This window comes from Branchiostoma floridae, chromosome 8 (genome assembly GCF_000003815.2).
Source record: "Branchiostoma floridae strain S238N-H82 chromosome 8, Bfl_VNyyK, whole genome shotgun sequence".
NCBI classification, from domain to species: domain Eukaryota; kingdom Metazoa; phylum Chordata; class Leptocardii; order Amphioxiformes; family Branchiostomatidae; genus Branchiostoma; species Branchiostoma floridae.
Window position 1 is genome coordinate 7819570 of NC_049986.1, and position 9779 is coordinate 7829348.

The 9779-nt window shown below is 41.5% G+C and overlaps 1 protein-coding gene across 1 annotated transcript in view; it reads left to right on the plus strand.

Annotated features, from left to right (window-relative positions):
- Positions 1–994, plus strand: part of LOC118420889 (zinc finger protein 43-like) — a 10928-nt gene extending 9934 nt beyond the window's left edge. Inside the window, exon 4 of the mRNA XM_035827954.1 lies at positions 45–994. Coding sequence (XP_035683847.1) covers positions 45–139 — 95 coding nt within the window. The 3' untranslated portion in view covers positions 140–994. The remainder of the gene's footprint in view (positions 1–44) is intronic.
- Positions 995–9779: the final 8785 nt, after the last annotated feature.

The window sequence follows — 9779 nt, forward strand, 5'->3', positions numbered from 1 at the left end:
TTAACTAAGGTTCTCCATCCTAATGCTAGACTGCACTTTTCCAGATGACCGCCAGATGGCGTGCAACTTCTGCCCATACAAGACCAGCAAGAAGGAGCTTTTACGTCTCCACATGAGGAGACACCTCTGGATGTCCTGATGAACTTTGACTTGAAATAGCAACACACATGATGAAATACATTTTACTCCTTCCAGTCAAGTGCAATGGTTAATGAGATACATACAGCTCAAAGAAGCTCTACTTTAAAGTTTAAATTAAAGTAAAGCTTCTTTGAGCTGTATATATCTCAAGTTTTAGCATCTTTTTCTGTACTAGAATTTAACACAAAAAGATGCTAAAACTTGCAGACTTCAATTATTGATTGAAAATGGTTGATAGACACAATACCATAAAACGGTTCCAAATATTGTTTATGCAATCATAATTCAAAAGCTGTGTTTTAGATTTTATGCCATTCAAGTTTCCCTGAGATTTATGAATTATGATAGGGTAATGCATATTTACCCTCACATATCAAGTGCCATTAGCATTTACATGGCTTTTGACACATTACAATATTTAAGATTAAGATTGAATGACATGTATACGTATGTGGCATGTATTTCAATTTTCTCAGGAAATCTTATTTGTAGGTGTGCACTATGGAAAAGGGTACAGATGTTTTTTTTATACCTTTATGTTTATAACTCCAAAATAAAGGAAAAACAACATCACAGTAATATTGGGTGATCTGATTTATTAATCTTTATTGTAATTTCACATTTATACGCTAATATATGACATTGTACCAGTAGTATCAAAATTGATTATGAATTTCACTTTGTTCTGCTAGAAACACTATTGACCATGTATATGAATGCATCACTGTTATAACATGGGATCTACAATGTGCTTGTGTCACTTGGTATGCAAATTGTAAAAATCCTTCTTTAGTGTTTTTATTACAGTATATTGTACAGAACAACCATAACATTTTATAAATGTTTCCCTGAAGGAGAAAACATATTGTTTTTGTTGGCGTGTTCTTTCTCCCAGCAACAAAGGTTTCCGAAAAGGCTGGGATGTACTTTGGCCAATCAGAAAAAAGGAACGGCAGTGAAATAGTCTTAAACAAGTTGATGTCTATTTTAGTGTATTTCAGTGGTTCAAGCTGTCCTTAAAAATGGCCACATTGTTTCTATTTCGCCACAATGCACAAAAGAAACTGATTTAAGTGATTTTGACAGTAACGCTTATATTTCGTTGTGCGCCAAAAGTGTTTAGAACAAACAAAACATGTTCAGAAGTAACTTCACATTTGAACTACTGTCTGTCTCTAATGGTAACTATTCACTCTGTAAGTCTATTCCATAATCTTAAATAATACTGTTGTTAGAAGGAAAGTTCTCCTATGTCTGACACTACTGACAGTGTGAGAGTTAGGAATCTCCAGAGTGGTATGTCAACCACTAAACCCCTTAGGAACATTTATACATATACATTTGTCTTAAATCATACTTGATACACAGCCCTACTAGTACTCAGTGTTTCCTTTTCCTTCAAATTGTGTTGATGATGTAATGATAATTAACCTTTATCCGCATGGTAACCTATATCCGTTGTTTTTGCAAACTGGCTTTTCAGGGATATGAAGTCAACGGACTTTGGTTTCAAATTGCAATATTTTCAAAACATTATACATTGTATTACAGTCCGTCGACTTGATATCCCTAAATACCCTTGTTTTATAAATAACGGATATAGGTTACCCCGCGGATAAAGGTAACTAGCGTTAAATCTTCGTACAGAAACTACATGATTATCATCCTTTTCAGTTTTCGTCCCCCTTTCTCTTGGTAGCAGGTCGCATGAAGGGATTTGGTCGCCCTGTCTTCTTGGGGTCGCCCCCGCCGCGTTTCTGTACTGTTTCCGGCCTGATATTATTGTATTTCAGCACATAGGACTGACTGCCTTCTCCGCTGTACTTCACGGAATGACCATAATTTTTCCTGATGACATGTAAAGATGGGGTGCCGACGGACGCGCGACTTGCCGATGTAAAAGCGCCTCCATGCGGAATAGTTGCAGACTGCTTCTGGAAATCTGCACTACCCTTCGCTGACGAATCGGTGGGTAGGGAAAATCTTTGTGAAGACGTCAAGCGACCGACTTTAGGTGTGTTTTCGTCCGAATCCATAGACGTTACCGGTCGGTTGCTGTGGTCTGGTAGCTTGTCTCCCTCTTTGGCGTTAGTAGAGAGTAGAGGAGTTTTCGGGGGTACTTCTTTCTTGCGAACGACGCTTGTTTTCTGCTCCTTGTCATGCCAGTGGTACGGACACTGCTGCCTCGACTTGCTCATGTAATACTTCACCTTCTCTTGCAAGGTGGCCAACTGCTTTGTCAACAGTTTTACTTCCTTTTCTCTGGATTCTTCCGATTCGTTCATTTTTTGCAGCTTTTTCTCTAGCTGTCGGATGGTTTTCCCGTGTTCTTTGTCGTGATCCAGTCTTTCCTGGCGCGCCATTTTGTGTCTCTTTTCCGCCACGAGTATGACTTCTGTGACGTCGTTCTCTGTCTGCGTCCAACAAGTGATCATAGGTTTCCTCAGACTCTTGAGTTCCATCGTCAACTCGAAATTTTGTACGATCAGTTCGTCCACCTTCTGTCGAAGCTCCTTTTCTGTAGCTATAGAGTTCTGAAGATCCGCTTGCATCCTGGCGAACTGTTTCGTCCCTTCCTTCGTCGTGCGAGTCTTGTTCCTCACAGAATCCTTCATTTCCTTCACGGTGGCTTCGAGCTTCTTAAGCTTCTCCTTCGCACGGAACTCCTCGAAGACGCTGTGGTCTTTCTCCTTCTTGGCTCTGTCTGCGTCTTCCCTCAGTATGGCGGCACACCTGTCCTGTAGGAACGTGACGACTCTAACGTCGTCCGCATATTTGTCTTTAAGTTTTAGCAACCTCTGGCATTCCTTAAAGTACTGATCCTTCTCCAGTAGCAGTTTTTCTAAGTACTCTACGTACAGTACCGCTCTGTTGTCGACACCCCGTGTAATTTCCAAATAAGCACGTTTCGGCGTCTCGCCTTCGAGTTCCAAAGCTTTAATGTCTGTCGAGATCTGTCGCACCTCGCCCTCTGATATGTGACACTCCTCATCGGTTTTACGAGCCTGGGAAACTCGGGCCTTGAGTTCCTTGTAGAGCTCGCTCAGGTTGGAGTCGCCACCGGAGCTTGTCTCTGGCCCTCCCGGTGAGGGGGTGCCGTTTTCCCGCCGGAGGGAGCCAAGGATGACCGGCGACGTGGAGTGTGTACGAGGGTGCGGTGTCGACCGGGACTCCATACCTTTCTGTCCCATGTCGCTTTCTGTCCCAAGTTAACTCACTGTCTCCCCAACCTATACGTAGTTGTTATGAATCATAAGCAAACACAGACAACATTCTTCGAAGTATACAGATGACACGTTTGAGTCGTTCCACGTTTGAATCTACGCCCGCCCTGTACCTTATTAAGTCCGTCCTTCCTCGGGGGTAAATCCAGCACCAGTAGACATGTAGACCAGGCGGCGTTACAACAGTCAGTCGCCGTAACCTTGGCGCAAGCACTACGCTCCACTGCAAGAGTCAAGTTGGCGCTAAAACGCTCTTTCGACTCCTCACGACTTGTCGATGTTGTTGCAATCTTTCTTCTGCTTTACGCTAGATAGTAGAAACTCCTTCTTCTCTCAATGACCTGCGAAGCAAGTCTGTCACCTTCAATTTATAAGTGTCCTCGTTTGAAATGAAGCTCCTCGGGCCCTTTTTTTCATGATAATAGCCGTCCAGGAATTGGAATAGATTCCTACGTAATTATGCCGGCCGTCCTTGATCCAAAATGTGAATACTTGCCGTAATATCCAACCTCAACGTACCAGCGCCGTAAGCTAACGGATTTCCTGTTCAAAACGACGGAAGGCGAACCGACGTCCTGAGACAAACATTCCTCATTACGTACCGTGTACTCAAGGTGTTGTCCCGTCCGTTTCCACTGTTGATATATGTTACTTTTTACTACTGTCACACTTCGCGTCAGACGGCAACAAATTGTTCACTACTTGGTGATCCACAAACGTAACAACAATGCTTATCGCGGGGCTTTGTACACCGGCTCGGCTAATTTGCCCGACGATGTTTACCGAAGCTCTGTCGGGGAGAGGCGGGTGAATCGGTCGCCCCTGGAGACTAATGCCGCCGGTCACCCGTTGTACTGTAGGTCGGACTATTGTGGAGTGGTGCGATTCACCGCCCACGGACCAACAAATCACCTGTAAGCTTTAAAAAGCAGGTAGCTAGCGGGTCGCACTTACCAGGACCTCTCTGCTCTAAGTAGTTTGAATTCATGAGAGCTATACAACGTCAGTCGAGCTTAAAGTAGGGTTTTCTGATTATACAGATTTCTGTTATTCAAAGAAACATAAAATATTGCAGTCTGCACAGTAAAAACGAAGTATGACATGTTCAAATTTTTAGCTTTTAACTGTACAGTATGTACATATATGTATATATATATATATTCTCGCTATTGCTTCTGCATTTAATTCTAAAACTACATTATTCTGGCCACGTACGTTTGTCGTAAGATCGCCGTGCAAACTAGCTGAGAGTATCATTGCGGGACGACAGTCGTGTATTTGTCGCATATGCAAAACTAAAAGCTGCAAAAAAGAAAGACATCTTAAATCCTTGTCGGTGGTTGGTTCTGTCACAGACACAGCATTCTTGAAAATTCTACGACATCAAACAATTGTAAAGGTGGTATCTCACTGCACTTGGGGCACAGGTGTGGCCCTGCGGGATTCGCCGTTCACTGCGACCCTGTCGTGTCGCCGATTTTTTTACAACTTAGATATTGCGTAATACGTTAAAGTATGACTTAGAAGACAACAAAATACACAAAACGTAAGAAAATTAGTTCTTTATCTCTGAAATTCGTTGAGTAATCTTTCGAACCCCGCAGTGCCGCAACGGTTCCCCAAGTGCAGTGAGATACCAACGCCAAATGTGAGCACACCGCAGAACTCAACCTTAAAAACTTGACTGAAAAGTATATATAGAGAGAATCACAAAAACATAATGATTTTTTTCTGTATTGAGACTTCGACTGGCACATGATGTCTGCCAGGGGATGTTGTTAGCCCACTTCAATCGTGACGACCAACTACACAGACGGTATTGTCACTTCACTCCTAATGAGCACTATCCAAACATGTCCGCAGACATTGTGTCTAATGTACGGTAAACATTCTCTAATGTATCGGTAAAGACGGGAACCCCATTACTACTAGTATACGTGACAGATTCGGGCTGAGTGTGTGTGTATAATTCGTTCCAATCATTTCTAGATTTGATTTTGTTGACAAGACAATTATTTTCATGTCGAAATCCTGACTGTTTCCTCCGCAAGTTTTTCTACCTTACCCTTGCCCTCCTCCCCAATCTAGGGGTGATACCTAGTACCTGTACCTGTACATTGTTTGAATACAGATTCGTACCTGAACGTTTGATGTACAGTCTGTGTCTGTACTTGAACAAACTAACGCACTAGTGGACACCGTTTTTAGGTACTACAGATAAGTAAATCTCGTCTCAAAAAGGACAATTTTGATAATACGTCAAATTCTGGCACTTGTTGGAAATCCTGCAAAAGTATGGACCTGAATCAAACTGTATCTGAACATGAATTTACACCGTCCATAATCTAGGCAAATAAATTTTTTCGGTGCACAAGCTGAGCTGTAATGGTAGCTATTAAAGTTTTTCGGTTTCTGTCAAGAAAAGACATGCCTGGGGTCTACAATATACATTGTAGATCCAACTCATATATCCATAACTGGAAAATTCACTCCTTTCTATTATCATTTTTCATCTACCTTTCTCCCTCCAAAGCACTGACAATATTAGACATTTTCTACATTCGTGTTACTCCCACTCTAACTGAACATTATGTGCCTTTACAACTGTGACCTATATTATGGAGACTATGAGAAAAGATCCTTCGATACCTGTCCATTGTCATTAGAGTACAGGCATTGTTAACATATTCAATAGCTTAGTAATATATCCTATATATTCAATTCTTTTATCCTATTAACGGCAGCTAAGTGGTGATTATTGTGATAAAGACCACCGATTGATAACCATTAGTTTGATAGATTAATTATTAATGTGGTCATTATGGTACCGGAAATTATGATATCAACACAGCTGCTCTCGGAGGAAATTAAGGCTAGAGAAGTTGTTTAGAAAAATCTAATACCAGGCTTGTGTTGATAGCTGATTTCCGGGGACTACATGCTTATTGTGCTGCTGTGAGTTTTTACCTCCAAAGAAAAGGAAGGTACAGTTTTTGGTAGCCTGTATGTACAGTGTAGGTGTGGGTACCGGTACAGAAAATTCAGGTCCAGGTTCGGTTCAGGTCCAGAGGATCAGGTCCAGGTCCGGACCTGAACCTGGACCTGATCCATACCAATGGTCCATTTCACTACAAAGAAATCTGTTTGGTGGAGTATCAGACTCACAATGGCGTTTTAAAATCCTACAACACTAACTACACCTGTACGATTGACCGTAAAACTTGGTAGAACTGACTATAAACTTTACTCTACTTCGCTCTTGTTATTTCCTTCCATCTGCAAGCGCGAAAACATGTGATGAAATAATCTATTAATTTTCAATTGGTCCAACATCCGGTGCACCTGATATTTTCAGGTACGGTTTTTCTGGACCGGTCCAATAAGAAAAAAACGGTTTTGTACCGGTCCTCTGTACCGGTACCCAGTCCTAGTACATGCAGTGTATTTACACAATTTCTCGCTGGCTGGGGTTAATGACCCTCCTAGGGCGGCAACAGTATGTAGGGTTGGTCGCTAGGAGCGCGATTTTAGTCAGGCTTCAGTTTTTGGTGTGTCTGTTTGTTTTGTATGCGTGTGATTGCTTGTTTGTGTTTCCGGATATTTGTGGTCAGCATAACTTAAAGAATGGCTGCATGGATTGTGTTAATATTTGGTATGTTGGGGAAAAGTACGGACAAGTTTGGCCCCCTTGTGTGTGACCTATATACTGCATGCATTAGTATCTTTTTTTTCCTGGACACGCTATATTAGCCTGATTAATAAAATCTCGCTTATAGCAGCCCGCCAAACATCCGCCGGCCCCTAGGGAAGGGGCCAGTTAGAGCCCTGGACAGCGGAGTTTGTGTTGCACAGACTAACGCTATATATGGTGATGAAATTTTGGTGGCTTTTCATGTAAGGAAGAAGTAGGGTACGTAAAACACACACAACCACCACCGCACACAAGCTTTTTGTTATCTGAAATAATGTGCTCATTGACACCGGAGGCAAAGAAAAAATACATAAGGAGCGGGACTGCAATGTGTATCGCTTTGGCATTACAGGGTTATGTACTGAAAAGCAGTGCAAGAGCACTGAGCTTGGACCACCCTGGATAAAGATTACAGAAATAAAATAAATAAATAAAAATAAGAACTAACTCTATTCAAAGGTCCCAAGTTGAGGGGGAAACGTGCTAGAAGCACGTACGGGTGTCTCCAGGACGGAAATTTGCTAAAATGTTGGGACAGAAAAACAATTCACCCCATCCGTCCCCAAAATCCGAACTTCATGACATGAAACTGATGAATATGTATATTCCTAAGCTTAAGAATGACAGATTTATTTAGCAACATAAATTAACGACATGGGTTCCCAAACAATGAGTGTGGTGTAAAAAAATCAAAGCTGGAGACAGCCATGTGCGTGAAGAGAGAGTCACTCAGTGATATTTTAATGTCACCTGTTGGAGAAATGGTTGTGATAGTGAGTAAAAAGTGTGAGTGTCACTGTAAGTTCTAATTAAAAAGAAACTAACGATTCACAAACGGCTCCTTTTTCCTAAGATGGTTATTAGGGTCCTCTGGGAAGCTGGAAGGTTTGAACGAAAGAAGAAAGTGATAGTATGTACATTCAACACATTCCACAAGGAAATCTAATCTATCGTAACAATCAAGCATGTATCTATCAAACGTCCACAATGAAAACGAGATCCTTTAATCCAAAGCCCCCTGCTGTGTGGTTTTCAACAGCTCAAACAATTAACAGCATAGCAATTATCGGTTCCACCAATTAGAGAGTGACTGCCTGTCCTTCAAATGTTGAAAATGACATGCCGACTAAAATCACAAAACTCTGCAACAAACGTGAGACATTTTATTCAATTCACATCTAGATCTCCTTGAAAATAAGTCAAACCCAAAAATAATCATTTATGTAGAATTTTCAGTAGATTTAAACTTTGTTCTATGTTCACGGTTTGTCAGGGGGCGTTATTATTTTGTCACTCGCATTTTAATAGCCATCGGGCATTAAAGATTACTATTATTATCAAATCTGTGCGCTTACACAAATGGGCCTAGTGTATGGGTGCTTCTTTGCTCGCAATTATTCGGTACGAAACCTCGCGGCGTTTTCCCAAACTTTCCCAGTTTATTTGACAACATCATTCATCAAGTTACGCTGGACAGAAAAATAAGGAGCAAACGCTAGCGCTCAAGTGTTTTACGCCAAATATCTCCTTGGTGATGACGATTCCCTTCCGGAACCTTTAGACTTTAGATAACCTATATAACAGCAGACTGCTCTGTATAGTAAACAAATCGGGACGAACATGTCCACAACGGAGAAACATCACGAAAACGGCTATAGCTATATCTGGGGAAAGTTTATAAATTCAATGCATGCATATGTGACATAACGTTACGTAACTGACTGAGATAGAGAGGAATATCGCTAGATATGTTAATGAGAAGACCTAATTTGCACAATTGATAAGAAAATGCTATGATTCCGTAGTGGTTAAAATGATAGGAGTTTCATATATAACGTTATGCGACTACTTCACGTTATACGACTAGGCTATATCTCACTGCACTTGGAGCATCGTTGCGGCACTGCGGGATTCGAAAGATTGCTCAACGAATTCCAGAGATAAAGAGCGAATTCTCTCACGTTTTGTTTATTTCGTTGTTCACTTAGTCATTCTTTTACGCACTACGCAATATCTAAATCACTAAAAAATCGACGAAAATAGCACAACAGTGCCGCAGTAAACGAACCCTTCAGTGCCGCACCGGTACCCCATGTTTCGTTAGATACCACCTTAACGTTGGAAACAAGGTCGTAACATATACTTCTAACTATGGTCGTAAATATGAATTTTAGCTGCCTTTAAGTGCCAGGATTTCTGAGAAAGAACGGAAGGCGACTTCGCTGGATGACTGACGTGTCAAACCGCCTCAGGGCTCTCAGCAGGACGTGTGACATTTGAAAGGTGAAATGTTTTAGTGAAAGGTTCCCACGGCTCATACTACTAGTATCTCCTGACTGCACGGTTTGCGTTGTACAGGTGATATCTCACTGCACTTGGGGCACCAGTGCTGCACTGCGGGGTCCGAAGATTACTCAACGAATTTCAGAGATAAAGAACGATTTTTCTTACGTTTTGTGTATTTTGTTGTCTTCTTAGTTATACCTTTACGTATTGCACAATATCTAAATTATACAACAACAGCGAAAATAACACAACAGTGCCGCAGTGAACGAACCCCACAGTGCCGCTGCGGTGCCCCAAGTGCAGTGAGATGCCACCCTAAACAAACACCTGGAGTATTTTAGACAAAAGTCTTTATTTCCTAGAGTTCATTTCTTTTTTGTGATTGTAAGGTTTCACGTTTTGTCCATCTATTCTGCGTATACGTAAGCCATGTCATT